General features: G+C 51.0%; 1 protein-coding gene across 1 annotated transcript in view; it reads left to right on the plus strand.

Moving 5' to 3' along the window:
- cnih3 (cornichon family AMPA receptor auxiliary protein 3) overlaps positions 1–15,691 on the plus strand; it is a 180,016-nt gene that overhangs the window by 77,331 nt on the left and 86,994 nt on the right. Inside the window, exon 5 of the mRNA XM_085998254.1 lies at positions 11,444–11,587. Coding sequence (XP_085854380.1) covers positions 11,444–11,587 — 144 coding nt within the window. The remainder of the gene's footprint in view (positions 1–11,443; positions 11,588–15,691) is intronic.

The raw sequence follows: 15,691 nt of genomic DNA on the forward strand, positions 1-15,691 counted from the left end.
CTAAATCACCAAAGCTACACTAAATGGGAAAAACACACAATAGAAGCCCTACATGCAGAATTCTGCCGAAGCATCCTTCGCACCCAAAGAAAAACGCCAACAAATGCATGCAGAGCCGAACTAGGCAGATACCCACTGATAATAAACATCCAAAAACGAGCACTAAACTTCCTAAATCACCTCAAATCTAGCTCCCCAGACACCCTTCATTTCAAAGCCTTTCAGACCCAAGAGCTAAACCCAGAAAAGAGTCCCCTGAGTCAGCTGCTACTGAAACTAAGTACTCAGCCGGACCCTGACCAGCCCCAGACCAACACAGCCGTCCAAACACCAATCCGAGTGAACCAAATCATTAAAAAATGCAAAGAAACCTACCTGGAACATTGGAACAAAATAACCGAAAGCCAAAGCAGATTAGAATGTTACCGGGCCCTAAAAAGAGAATATAAACTGGCAGACTACCTCACGACCATCAGAGACACAAAACAGAGACAGACCCTCACCAGGTACAGACTAAGCGACCACCAACTGGAAATTGAAAAAGGCAGATACAAGAAATCCTGGCAGCCTAGAGAGAATAGAATATGCGATCAATGTCTGGCTGGCGAGGTTGAAACAGAAATGCATTTCCTCCTAAAATGCGAAAAATTCAACACATCAAGAAACATATTATTCAACAAGCTAAGCCAAACAACCCCAGATTTCAAGGAATTGGATGATCTGTCAAAATTGAGATTAGTCCTAGGAGAAGGAGACAGACCATACCTTGGGGCTAAATATGTAACAACATGTCACAACCTGAGGACTGTTTAAAAGTAAGACTGTTTAAAATTAATATTGAACGTACCAAATGAAGTAGAAAGACTGTTTAAAATTAATATTGTTTAAAAGTAATATTGTATATACCCAACAAATGTCAAATCGATTGACACCTACAGAATGTTGGAAAACTGTACCTTTTTGCTATGTAAGCTTTGGCAATATGGTTCTCTGTAAACTTTCATGCCAATAAAGCATTTGAACTGAACTGAACTGAACTGAACTAGAGAGACCCGTGGGTTAGAGCGAGAGCGAGAGAGTCTGACCCGTGGGGTAGAGAGAGCGAGAGAGAAAGGTGTGTAATTCTGTGCAGTGATAGAGAGAGACTAGGAGCGAGAGAGAAAGGTGTGTAACTCTGTGCTGTGGTAGAAAGAGATTGTAGCGAGAGAACGGTGTGTAGAGCCCGAGCAGCAACCGGAGCACGGAGCCTGAAGCCGGAGAAAGGCCCGAGGAACCGGGCCGAGCGAGGCACCGGAGAGAAGGAGAGCGAGCAGCAACAGGATTAGACCCAGACCGGGAGGAGCGGCCCGAGCCAGTCAAAGAGGCGAGTGGAGAGGTAGGGGTGCCGGATCGGGTCGGGACTGTCGGGCCTGGAGAGCGAGCAAGCCCGGGGCCTGAAACCCGAGAAACTCCGGGGTCGGAGAAACTCGGACAAACACCGGGCCGGGCCGGGACTGCACAGCCGAGCCGAGCGGCTGGGACCAGGGCAGAAGCCCGGAGAGCGAGCAAGCCCGGGGCCTGAAACCCGAGAAACTCCGGGGTCGGAGAAACTCGGACAAACACTGGGCCGGGCGGGGACTGCACAGCCGAGCCGAGGGGCTGGGACCAGGGCAGAAGCCCGGAGAGAGAGCAAGCCCGGGGCCTGAAACCCGAGAAACTCCGGGGTCGGAGAAACTCGGACAAACACCGGGCCGGGCGGGGACTGCACAGCCGAGCCGAGGGGCTGGGACCAGGGCAGAAGCCCGGAGAGAGAGCAAGCCCGGGGCCTGAAACCCGAGAAACTCCGGGGTCGGAGAAACTCGGACAAACACCGGGCCGGGCCGGGCCGGGACTGCACAGCCGAGCCGAGGGGCTGGGACCAGAGCAGAAACAGCCTGAGACCGACGCGAGGAGAGAGAGGAAAACTCCGGGTCCGGAGGAAAAAAGCTTTACCTAGATCTACCTAAATTTAATTAACCTAGAAAAAGAACAACAAACCCGCGAGAAAAAAGGAATAGAAACCCGAGAGAAACGATAAACAACCCGAACCAGGAACCTGTGAGAGAGAGAGAGAGAAACTTTTAAGAGCAGCTATATCAAAGATGAACCCCTGAAAAACTCTCAATTTTGGACCTAAAAGTGGGATAAGGTGGAACACGACACAAAAAAGAGAAAAAAAGTTATCTACCTGAGACAAAACAAACGACTACAATGAGCAGGGAAATGAAATATCCTGAGCAATGCACAAAAAATAAAGCAAAGGAAAAACACAAGGACATAACACTAAAAAGTAACCCAGAGGTCCTCTACGTTGACTATACCACACACAAAGGGATTAAGACGAAGAACAACCTCATATTCTACACCGACTCCGTTCCCTCATGGAAGGAGACTTTACAAAAATACTACGCATACGTCTCCAGCGAAGGTATTGGCAGTGGAGGCAGACTGAAAATATGTAAAGATGGAAATCTAGATAAAGATGACCCCCTGCTAACCATAAGCTACTACAACAAAAAAGGAAAGATCATGATACAGGGGAATGTAGAAAATCTGGACTCCTTCGAAAAGGAATTCCCCCAGTTGAAAACTAAGGCAGACACAAATAGGACCAATGGACAGGAGGCAAAAGAGAGTCGAACAGAGGATGATGAGAGCCAAGCGGAGGAAGAAGAAGAGAGTCCAGCAGAGACACACACCTCCCTGACCATCTCCACCCCTCCCACACCTCTCAACGCAAACAAACTGCTGAAAGAGAGTCTGTCCAAACTAGAACTCGAATTCAACGAATACAGAGAAACACAGACCAAGAACTGGACGGAGGAACTCAAACAGCTGAAAACGGAAAACGAGTCCACCATCCACAAGCTGAGAAAGACCGTAGAGGAACAAAGAAATAAGATCAAAGAACTCCATACCCAGCTAAACAAAACGATGGAGGCCGTAGAAAGGCTCAGCAGGCAACACAAACCTCTTAAGGTCCAAAAAACAACACACACAAGGACACAGAACCCATCGGATGCCACCCCACACGAGGACACACCGAAAGCCACAAACCCCGCTCCTGCCACACAGCTTATCCCAGCCAACAACCAGCCCTCAGTCGAGTCCTGCCCAGACTACCGCTACCCAGTCCTCACACACAGGGACACAGAACCCGTCAGATGCCCCCCCACACGAGGACACACCGAAAGCCTCAAACCCTGCTCCTGCCACACAACATATCCCAGAAACCCAGCCAACAACCAGCCATCAGTCGAGTCCTGCCCAGACTACTGCTACCCAGTCTGAAAAACCAGCCCCTCAGGCGGTCCTGCTGACCGACTCCAACGGAAAGTTTCTGGACCCCCAGAGGCTGTTCCCAGGTCATCAAGTCCTGAAAAAATGGTGCAGCAACACAGACCATGCAATGAAGATCCTGAACAAAGAATCCCTTGGAAGCCCCAAATGGCTTGTGATCCACACAGGCACAAACGACCTACGCACCCTACAGGAAGGCACTGCTAGGGCGGTGAGCAGGATGGCGGAAAAGGCCAGCAAGGAATTCCCCGAGGCGCGGATCGTGATCTCCACACTACTGCCCAGAAAGGACACCCCAGCCTATATAATCCACAACACCAACAGGGAGATCGACACGAGATGTTCTGTCTTCCCCAACGTCTACCTGGCCCATCATCCAAACATCAACACAAGGGACCTCTATGACGAAATACATCTACTCAAACAGCGGATGTGGGTCTTCGCAAGAAACCTCATAAACACTGCCAAAAGACGCAGCCCTCCCACCCCCTCTACCATTGGGAGCCGTAACCCAAACAGGACCACCAATGTCCCCCACCCCCCTTTACAAAACCAACAACAGAACCGTGCTTTTATACCTGACCCAAGACCCCCCTCTAGACCACAGACTGTAGACCAAGAACTGAGAAAGATCATGACGATGCTGAACAGCCTGATAGAAAGCCGGAGAAATTATTAATATTGTTATTTATCATTATCATTATTGTTATCTTATCAGTATTATTACTATTATTAGATAGATATATGTGCATGCCTCATGAAATTTATACTAAATCATCATTTAGCATTATAGAAAATAGTGTTTCCACACGCATCCCACAAAATAGGTCCATTTTATTTCGTTTTATTGAACTATATAAATGCGTTCTTTCCACATAAGCTGCTGGAATATCCAGGGCCTCCGCTCCTCAACTTTTGGGATGAAGAGTACAGACCCTGAATTCCTAAAAGCTATAAAAGACATTGATATAATTGTGTTAACAGAAACATGGTGCCAAAAGGACATGCCGACCCACTGTCCTCCAATGTACCATGAAATCATTGTGCCCTCAGTAAAGAACACTAAGACACGCAAGGGCAGAACCTCCGGGGGAATCCTGGTGTGGTATAAAGGAGAACTGAACAAACACATCTCACCGATAAAACAGGGAAAATCACACGTATGGCTAAAATTAGATAAAAATATAGGAATAGCAAAAAACGATGTTTACTTATGTGCGATCTACATACCTCCAATAGAATCGCCATATTTTGAAGAGGAGATATTTGACACTCTCCACATGGAAATCAGCCATTTCCAGGCCCAAGGAAAGGTGCTACTATGTGGGGACCTAAATGCAAGGACAGGATGTGAACCTGACTTCATAGACCCACAGGGCAACAACCATGTGTTTGGCCAGACCCCTCTATATGTCACACCAGCCATCGCAAACCGAAACAACCTCGATTGTGAAATAAATAAAAGCGGTAGGGAGGTAGTGCAACTCTGCCGAGCCTTAGGCCTGTACATAGTTAACGGTAGGTTCAGAGGGGACTCCTTAGGGAGACTCACATATTCCTCAACTCTTGGGTCTAGTGTGGTGGATTATACAATCACTGACCTGGACCCCTGCGATATCAACGCATTCACTGTCAGGCAGCAATCCCCCCTCTCAGACCATAACCAAATAAATGTGTACCTTAAACTTTCTGCCCAAACTACAGACACAAAAAAGGAACCCAGTAAGCTACATAAAATAAACCAGACATACAGATGGGCCCCAGACAGTGGAGATAAATTCATCACAGCACTAAATTCACCTGATCTCACAAGTAAAATTTCAAAATTTAAAGAAAATCTATATGAGATCACCAGAGATGGTGTAAACATGGCCATAGAGGATATAAATATGATCTTCCATGAGGCAGCTGTAAAAGCCGACCTCGTGAAACAGAAGAGGAAGAGTCACAAAAGACAAAATAAAAATAAGAAATGGTTTGACCACGAATGCAAAAATGCCAGAAAAGACCTGAGAAAAATATCAAACCAAAAGCATCGGCAACCAAACAATCCGGACCTACGTACTAGATACAATGAAACCCTCAAAAGATATAAACACACCATTAGGAACAAAACACAAAACTATACCCACAAAATACTCGAAGAAATTGAAAACTCCACCAACCCAAAACAATTCTGGGAAATGTGGAATAACCTGAGTACAACACAATTGCAAGCATTGCCAATCCAAGATGGCGACATCTGGAGAACACATTTTGAAAACCTCTACAAAGACATCCCAATAAACGAAACAAACCCAAGTCAACATCAGGTCACAGAAAAACTCCACACATTAGAAGCAACAATTAAAGACAACCAAAACCCTCTAGACTCCCCAATCACATGGAAAGAACTGGCCACAAAAACAAAATCTCTCCACCTAAAGAAAGCCTGTGGCCCAGACAACATCAAAAATGAAATGCTCAAGTTCAGCAATATGGAGATGCAGGGTGCGGTACTCAAATTATTCAACATCATATTACGTTCAGGCTGGTTTCCCGATATCTGGTGCCAAGGACTAATCTCCCCCATATATAAAAGCGGAAACAAATCAGACCCAAATAACTACCGCGGCATCTGTGTCAACAGTTGTCTAGGGAAGTTATTCTGCAGTATTCTAAATAGTAGATTACTTGATTTTCTTAACAAACATAATATCCTCAGAAAAAACCAAATAGGCTTTCTTCCAAAACACCGCACCGCCGACCATATCTATACCCTTCACACCCTCATTGAAAAACATATACACCAAACAAAAAATGGGAAAATATTCGCCTGTTTCATCGACTTCAAGAAAGCCTTTGACTCTATATGGCACGAAGGGCTCTATTATAAACTTCTTCAGTGTGGAATAGGGGGCAAAGTCTATGACCTTATTAAATCAATGTATCTGAAAAACAAATGCGGGGTCAAAATTGGAGACAAACGCACCGATTTCTTCACCCAGAGAAGAGGCGTCCGACAGGGCTGCAATTTGAGCCCGACCCTGTTCAACATATACATAAATGAATTAGCAGACATGCTGGAGCAAAGCGAGTCACCAGGTCTCCGTCTCCTTGATGGAGAAGTGAAATCCCTGTTCTATGCGGACGACCTGGTTCTGCTGTCTCCCACAGAACAGGGATTACAGCAACAACTAGACCTACTCGACAAATACTGCCAAAATTGGGCTCTAACAGTAAATCTAAAGAAAACCAACATCATGATTTTTCAAAAAAGGCCCAGATGTCAGGAAAACAAATACCAATTTACCCTCAGTGATACCGCTATAGGACACACTATGAGCTACACCTACCTTGGTCTAACTATTATAGCATCAGGGAGCTTCAGCATAGCAGTGAATGCACTAAAAGAAAAAGCCCGAAGAGCTCTATATGCAATAAAAAGAAAATTCTACAACATCCAAATCCCAATCAAAATCTGGCTCAAAATATTTGACAGCATAATCCTGCCCATTGCACTGTATGGTAGTGAAGTATGGGGCCCGCTAAATCACCAAAGCTACACTAAATGGGAAAAACACACAATAGAAGCCCTACATGCAGAATTCTGCCGAAGCATCCTTTGCACCCAAAGAAAAACGCCAACAAATGCATGCAGAGCCGAACTAGGCAGATACCCACTGATAATAAACATCCAAAAACGAGCACTAAACTTCCTAAATCACCTCAAATCTAGCTCCCCAGACACCCTTCATTTCAAAGCCTTTCAGACCCAAGAGCTAAACCCAGAAAAGAGTCCCCTGAGTCAGCTGCTACTGAAACTAAGTACTCAGACGGACCCTGACCAGCCCCAGACCAACACAGCCGTCCAAACACCAATCCGAGTGAACCAAATCATTAAACATTGCAAAGAAACCTACCTGGAACATTGGAACAAAATAACCGAAAGCCAAAGCAGATTAGAATGTTACCGGGCCCTAAAAAGAGATTATAAACTGGCAGACTACCTCACGACCATCAGAGACACAAAACAGAGACAGACCCTCACCAGGTACAGACTAAGCGACCACCAACTGGAAATTGAAAAAGGCAGATACAAGAAATCCTGGCAGCCTAGAGAGAATAGAATATGCGATCAATGTCTGGCCGGCGAGGTTGAAACAGAAATGCATTTCCTCCTAAAATGCGAAAAATTCAACACATCAAGAAACATATTATTCAACAAGCTAAGCCAAACAACCCCAGATTTCAAGGAATTGGATGACCTGTCAAAATTGAGATTAGTCCTGGGAGAAGGAGACAGACCATACCTTGGGGCCAAATATGTAACAACATGTCACAACCTGAGGACTGTTTAAAAGTAAGACTGTTTAAAATTAATATTGTTTAAAAGTAATATTGTATGTACCCAACAAATGTCAAATCGATTGACACCTACAGAATGTTGGAAAACTGTACCTTTTTGCAATGTAAGCTTTGGCAATATGGTTCTCTGTAAACTTTCATGCCAATAAAGCATTTGAATTGGAATTGGAATTGGAATTGGAATTGGAATTGGATTGCAGGGAGAGAGAGAGAGATTGCGGGGAGAGAGAGAGATTGCGGAGAGAGAGAGGTTGCGGAGAGAGAGAGAGATTGCAGGGAGAGAGAGAGAGATTGCGGGGAGAGAGAGAGATTGCGGGGAGAGAGAGAGATTGCAGGGAGAGAGAGAGAGATTGCGGGGAGAGAGAGAGATTGCGGGGAGAGAGAGAGATTGCGGGGAGAGAGAGAGATTGCGGGGCGAGAGAGAGATTGCGGGGCGAGAGAGAGATTGCGGGGCGAGAGAGAGAGATCGCGGGGAGAGAGAGAGATCGCGGGGAGAGAGAGAGAGATCGCGGGGAGAGAGAGAGAGATCGCGGGGAGAGAGAGAGATCGCGGGGAGAGAGAGAGAGATCGCGGGGAGAGAGAGAGAGATCGCGGGGAGAGAGAGAGAGATCACGGGGAGAGAGAGAGAGATTGCGGGGAGAGAGAGAGAGATCGCGGGGAGAGAGAGAGAGATCGCGGGGAGAGAGAGATCACGGGGGAGAGAGAGATCACGGGTAGAGAGAGATCACGGGGAGAGAGAGAGAGATCGCGGGGAGAGAGAGAGATCACGGGGGAGAGAGAGATCACGGGTAGAGAGAGATCACGGGGAGAGAGAGGTCACGGGGGGAGAGATCACGGGGGGAGAGATCACGGGGGAGAGATCACGGGGGAGAGATCACGGGGGAGAGAGATCACGGGGGAGAGAGATCACGGGGGAGAGAGAGATCACAGGGGAGAGAGAGATCACGGGGAGAGAGAGATCACGGGGAGAGAGAGATCACGGGGAGAGAGAGATCACGGGGAGAGAGAGATCACGGGGAGAGAGATCACGGGGGAGAGAGATCACGGGGGAGAGAGATCACGGGGAGAGGGAGATCACGGGAGAGAGAGATCACGGGGAGAGAGAGATCACGGGGAGAGAGAGATCACGGGGAGAGAGAGATCACGGGGGAGAGAGATCACGGGGGAGAGAGAGAGCACGGAGGATAGAGAGATCGCGGGGAGAGAGAGATCGCGGGGAGAGAGAGATCACGGGGGAGAGAGATCGCGGGGAGAGAGAGATCGCGGGGGAGAGAGATCACGGGGGAGAGAGAGAGATCGCGGGGAGAGAGATATCGCGGGGAGAGAGAGAGAGATCGCGGGGAGAGAGAGAGTGATCGCGGGGAGAGAGAGAGAGATTGCGGGGAGAGAGAGAGATTGCGGGGAGAGAGAGAGAGAGAGATCACGGCGAGAGAGAGATCACGGGGAGAGAGAGATCACGGGGAGAGAGAGATCACGGAGGATAGAGAGATCGCGGGGAGAGAGAGGTCGCGGGGAGAGAGATCACGGGGAGAGAGAGATGACGGGGAGAGAGAGATCGTGGGGAGAGAGAGATCATGGAGGATAGAGAGATCGCGGGGAGAGAGATCGCGGGGAGAGAGAGATCACGGGGAGAGAGAGATCACGGGGAGAGAGAGAGATCACGGGGAGAGAGAGATCGCGGGGAGAGAGAGATCACGGGGAGAGAGAGATCATGGGGAGAGAGAGATCACGGGGAGAGAGAGATCACGGGGAGAGCGAGATCACGGGGAGAGAGAGATCACGGGGAGAGAGATCACGGGGGAGAGAGATCACGGGGGGAGAGAGATCACGGGAAGAGAGAGATTCCGGGGAGAGAGAAATCACGGGGAGAGAGAGAGATCGCGGGGAAAGAGAGATCACGGGGAGAGAGAGATCACGGGGGAGAGAGATCGAGAGAGAAAGATCACGGGGAGAGAGAGATCACGGGGAGAGAGAGATCGGGGAGTGAGAGATCGCGGGGAGAGAGAGATCACGTGGGAGAGAGATCACGGGGGGAGAGAGATCACGGGGAGAGAGATCACGGGGGGAGAGAGATCACGGGGAGAGAGAGATCACGGGGAGAGAGAGATCACGGGGGGAGAGAGATTACGGGGAGAGAGGGAACACGGGGAGAGAGAGATCACGGGGAGAGAGATCGCGGGGAGAGAGAGATCACGGGGAGAGAGATCGCGGGGAGAGAGAGATCACGGGGAGAGAGAGATCACGGGGACACGGGGAGAGAGAGATCACGGGGAGAGAGACAGATCACGGGGAGAGAGAGATCACGGGGAGAGAGAGATCACGGGGAGAGAGAGATCACGGGGAGAGAGATCACGGGGAGAGAGAGATCACGGGGAGAGAGAGATCACGGGGAGTAAGATCACGGGGAGAGAGAGAGATCACGGGGAGAGAGATATCGGGGGAGAGAGAGATCGCGGGGAGAGAGAGATCACGGGGAGAGAGAGATGACGGGGAGAGAGAGATCATGGGGAGAGCGAGATCACGGGGAGAGAGAGATCACGGGGAGAGAGATCACGGGGGAGAGAGATCATGGGGGGTGAGAGATCACAGGAAGAGAGAGATTCCGGGGAGAGAGAAATCACGGGGAGAGAGAGAGATCGCGGGGAGAGAGAGATCACGGGGAGAGAGAGATCACGGGGAGAGAGAGATCGGGGAGTGAGAGATCGCGGGGAGAGAGTGATCACGTGGGAGAGAGATCACGGGGGGAGAGAGATCACGGGGAGAGAGATCACGGGGGGAGAGAGATCACGGGGAGAGAGAGATCACGGGGAGAGAGAGATCACGGCGAGAGAGAGATCACGGGGGGGAGAGAGATCACGGGGAGAGAGGGATCACGGGGAGAGAGAGATCACGGGGAGAGAGATCGCGGGGAGAGAGAGATCACGGGGACACGGGGAGAGAGAGATCAGGGGGAGAGAGAGATCACGGGGAGAGAGAGATCACGGGGAGAGAGAGATCACGGGGAGAGAGAGATCACGGGGAGAGAGAGATCACGGGGAGAGAGATATCACGGGGAGAGAGAGATCACGGGGAGAGAGAGATCACGGGGAGAGAGAGATCGTGGGGAGAGAGATCACGGGGAGAGAGATCGGGGAGAGAGCGATCGCGGGGAGAGAGATCGTGGGGAGAGAGTGATCGCGGGGAGAGTGAGATCGCGGGGAGAGAGAGCTCACGGGGGAGAGAGAGATCACGGGGGAGAGAGAGATCACGGGGGAGAGGGAGATCACGGGGAGAGAGAGATCACGGGGGGAGAGAGATCGCGGGGAGAGAGATCAGGGTGAGAGAGAGAGATCGTGGGGAGAGAGAGATCGCGGGGGGAGAGATCAGGGTGAGAGAGAGAGATCGCGGGGAGAGAGAGATCACGGGGAGAGAGGTCACGGGGAGAGAGATCAGGGTGAGAGAGAGAGATTGCGGGGAGAGAGAGATCGCGGGGGGAGAGAGTACACAGGGAGAGGGAGATCAGGCGGAGAGTTCGCGGGGGAGAGATTGCCGATCTCCCAGCTCCGTTATCATGGACTTCATCCCATTCGTTCAATCAGCTTCTACCTTATTACAGACTCTATGTCACCCATTTAAAATGGACGCTGAGCCACAGAAGGAGAGGTGAGGAGGGGTAGCCGAAAGGTTGGTCAAACAGTTGGGCTTCAAGGTGGAGGGGGAAGTGGAGAGGGGGAGAGATTAATGGAAGGAATTTCCAAGCGATCAATCCCAGAGGTGTTTCATCCTTTGTGTGTTGCAGGTATTTTCACAGCCCCACAGACAGTAATGAGTTAATGTACGATCCAGCCACAGTGATGAACGATGAAACCCTCAATTACTGCCAGAAGGAGGCTTGGTGCAAGATGTCTTTTTACTTGATGTCCTTTTTCTACTATCTCTATTGGTAAGGAGGCAGCTCTCTAAGCCACACAGCGATTGAACGGAGCTGGACTCCGGGTTCGGGATTGCCCAGCGGGGTAACACTGGCACGAGCACGGGGGTGGGGGGTGGGGGCAAGTGCTTTTTTTATTCGTTCATGGGATGTGGGCGTCGCTGGCAAGGCCAGCATTTATTGCCCATCCCTAATTGCCCTCGAGAAGGTGGTGGTGAGCTGCCCTGAGGAACTCCTGCAGTGATGTCCTGGGGCTGTGATGATTGACCTCCAACCACCACAACCATCTTCCTTTGTGCTAGATATGACTCCAGCCAGTGGAGAGTTTTCCCTCCCGATTCCTATTGACTTCAGTTTTACTAGGGCTCCCTGATGCCACAGTCGGTCAAATGCTGCCTTGATGTCAAGAGCAGTCACCGTCACCTCACCTCTGGAATTCAGCTCGTTTGTCCATGTTTGGACCAAGGCTGTAATGAGGTCTGGAGCCGAGTGGTCCTGGTGGAACCCAAACTGGGCATCAGTGAGCAGGTTATTGGCGAGTAAGTGCTGCTTGATAGCACTGTCGACGATATCTTCTAGCACTTTGCTGATGATTGAGAGTAGGCTGATGGGGCGGTAATTGGCCGGAGTCACACATAGGCCAGACCGGGTAAGGATGGCAGGTTTCCTTAGGACATTAGCGACCCAGATGGGTTTTATACGGAAATCTGATAGTTTCATAGTCACCAGTACTGATACGAGCATTTTATTTAAGGTTTATTTAATTAACTGAATTTAAATTCCCCAGCTGCGGTGGTGGGATTTGATCTCATGGGTGCGATTTCCCCAATGGAGGCGGTGTGATGAAATATGCCATTCATCAGGCACTGTATTCCCTGTGTTTAGTTTAGTTTCAGTTTCATTTCCTTACCTGTATTGTATTGTGTGTAGGGCTCCGCCCATACCTGGCCCCTACTTAAGCAAGCCCCAGCGTGTCTCACAGCAGTACAGCAGATCTCTGGATGAGAGACACTTCTCCAATGTGTATTACTTTCTGAGTTAATAAAAGCCTTGCTTTGCTCCGTTAACGTCGAGTCTCGGATTCATTGAGGCACATCAATTTTATTAACTCAATTTTCAACGCAATGGACCAACTCTTGAAACCCGAACGTTTGGATTTGGACCCGCATGCTTCGGACGCACCGGCACGATTCGGACACTGGTTTAAGTGTATGGAATTCTTCCTGGACAATTCCGCAGCCATCACAGGCGCTACGGACGCTGAGAGTATGAAACTCGGAATCCTGCGGAATTGGGTAAGCCACCGGGTTTACCCCCTCATCCAAGACGCCGACACGTACCCGGCCGCCTGCGACATCCTAAAGGCGCATTACCAGCAGCCTACGAATGAGGTGTACGCTAGGCATCTGCTCGCTACTCGCACACAGCGACCTGGGGAATCGCTGGATGAGTTCCTAGTCACCCTGAAAACGCTTGGCAAAGACTGCAAGTGCCAAGATGTAAAAGCCGCAGTGTACACTGACGAGCTTGTTTGCGATGCCTTTATCGCAGGCCTCAGCTCCACTTACATCCGGCAGAGACTACTGGAAAAAACGGGATTGGACCTGAAACAGGCTGCGGACACAGCACGATCCCTGGATGTGGCCCAGAGAAACTCGGATGCCTACTCTTCGGCCCGCGCCACCCACGCCACCACGTGTGCACCAAGGGCGCCGCCATCTTGGAAGGCATCTTGCCTGCCCGGCAGCCCGACACCGTCGGGGCCGCGCTCTCCCCCCAGAAGCCCTACGACAGCCGCGACGCGTCGGGGCCCCAACTGCTACTTCTGCGGGCAGCCGAAGCACATCAGAAACCTGTGCCCGGCGAAAGGCACCACCTGCTTTAAGTGCGGTAAGAAGGGGCACTTCGGGAAGGTGTGCAGAGGGAACCCCGCTGGAAAACCCGCCACCGCCGCGTGTGTGCCGTGGGAGCGGCCATCTTGGACGCCATCTTGCCCGACCTCGTGGGGTCCGCCATCTTGTGAGCAGACAGCGTGGACGCCATCTTGTCTCGATCAGGGCCCTACAGTGGCGTCGGTCACAGTGGACCAGACCAGACCGCACCCGCTATCCAAATCAATGGTGGACACCGAGGTAAACGGGTGCGGAGTTAAATGTTTAATTGACAGTGGAAGCACGGAGAGTTTTATCCACCCTGAACTAGCACAACAACTCTCTCTAACGGTGGTCCCTGCTCGGGGCACCATCTCTATGGCTGATAAAACCCAGACATCGACCATTATGGGTTACTGCGCGGTACAATTGTCCATTAACGGAACTGTATACGATAATTTTAAATTACTAATCATGAAGAATCTATTTGCGAGCGTGATCTTGGGCCTGGATTTCCAGTGCCACCACCAAAGCATCACGCTCAATTACGGTGGGTCCCAGCCGCCCCTCACAGTGTGCGGTCTGGCTACCCTGAAGGTAAAGCCGCCTTCGCTATTCGCGAACCTTACTCCCAACTGCCGGCCAATAGCGACCAAGAGCAGGAGGTACAGCTGGGAGGACAGGCGGTTTATCGCGACCGAGGTAGACAGGCTCCTGAAGGAGCGCATTATCGAACGCAGCAACAGCCCGTGGCGCGCCCAAGTGGTGGTGGTGAGGGGTAGCGAGAAGAAGCGGATGGTGATAGATTATAGCCAGACGTTAATCTATACACCCAGCTAGACGCCAACCCGCTACCCCGCATATCCGAGATGGTGAACCAAATCGCCCAATACCGGGTGTTCTCCACCATCGACCTCAAGTCAGCATACCACCAGCTCCCTATCAGACCAGAGGACCGCCCGTACACCGCCTTCGAGGCGAACGGACGCCTCTACCAATTCCTCAGAGTCCCCTTTGGGGTGACGAATGGGGTCTCGGTCTTCCAGAGGGAGATGGACCGCATGGTCGCTGACCACCACTTGCAGGGAACCTTCCCCTACCTCGACAACGTCACCATCTGCGGTCACAACCAGCAGGATCACGACTCGAACCTCGAGAGGTTCCTGAAAACCGCACAAAAACTCAACCTCACTTACAACGAGTACAAGTGCGTTTTCAATACCACGCGCCTCTGCATACTAGGCAGCGTGGTGGAGAATGGGGAAATCGGACCAGACCCCGACCGATTGCACCCCCTACGGGAGCTCCCCCTGCCCAACACTCCCAAAGCCCTGAAAAGGTGCCTGGGGTTATTTTCTTATTATGCCCAATGGGTCCCCAACTACTCCGACAAAGCCCGCCCCCTCTTGAAAGCATCCTCTTTTCCGCTCTCTGCTGAGGCCCACGCCGCCTTCAAAAGCATTAAGCGGGATATTGAGCGGGCCACGCTACAGGCAGTGGACGAGAACACTCCCTTTCAAGTGGAAAGTGATGCGTCTGACTTTGCCTTGGCGGCCACCCTCAACCAGGCGGGGCGGCCCGTAGCTTTCTTCTCGCGGACCCTCCAAGGGCCCAAGATCAGACACTCCTCCGTGGAAAAGGAGGCCCAAGCCATCGTGGAGGCAGTGCGCCACTGGCGGCACTACCTAGCCGGCAAACGCTTCACCCTACTTACCGACCAGCGGTCGGTAGCGTTTATGTTCAATAATAAACAGAGGGGGAAGATTAAAAATGATAAGATTCTTAGGTGGCGGATCGAGCTCTCCACCTTCGAGTATGACATCATTTACCGGCCAGGGGCCCTTAACGAATCCCCCGACGCCCTCTCACGAGGGATGTGTGCCAGCACCACCGGGGATCGGCTACTGACCCTCCACAACGACCTCTGCCACCCAGGGGTCACACGGCTGTTCCACTTCATAAAGTCCCGCAACTTACCCTACTCGATTGAGGAAGTTCGGTCTCTGACCAGGAACTGCCGCACTTGCGCTGAGTGCAAGCCTCGGTTCTACCGCCCAGATAGAGCCCACTTAATCAAAGCTACACGGCCCTTTGAGCGGCTCAGCTTAGATTTCAAGGGCCCCCTCCCGTCAGTCGACCGCAATGTTTACTTCCTGAACATTGTGGACGAATACTCCCGTTTCCCATTTGCCTTCCCCTGCCCAGACATGACCAGCGCCACGGTCATTAAATGCCTCAACAGCCT

Source organism: Somniosus microcephalus, chromosome 9, assembly GCF_052327205.1.
Source record: "Somniosus microcephalus isolate GS21.2 chromosome 9, FLI_Smic_1.0, whole genome shotgun sequence".
In the NCBI taxonomy this organism is placed as follows: Eukaryota; Metazoa; Chordata; class Chondrichthyes; order Squaliformes; family Somniosidae; genus Somniosus; species Somniosus microcephalus.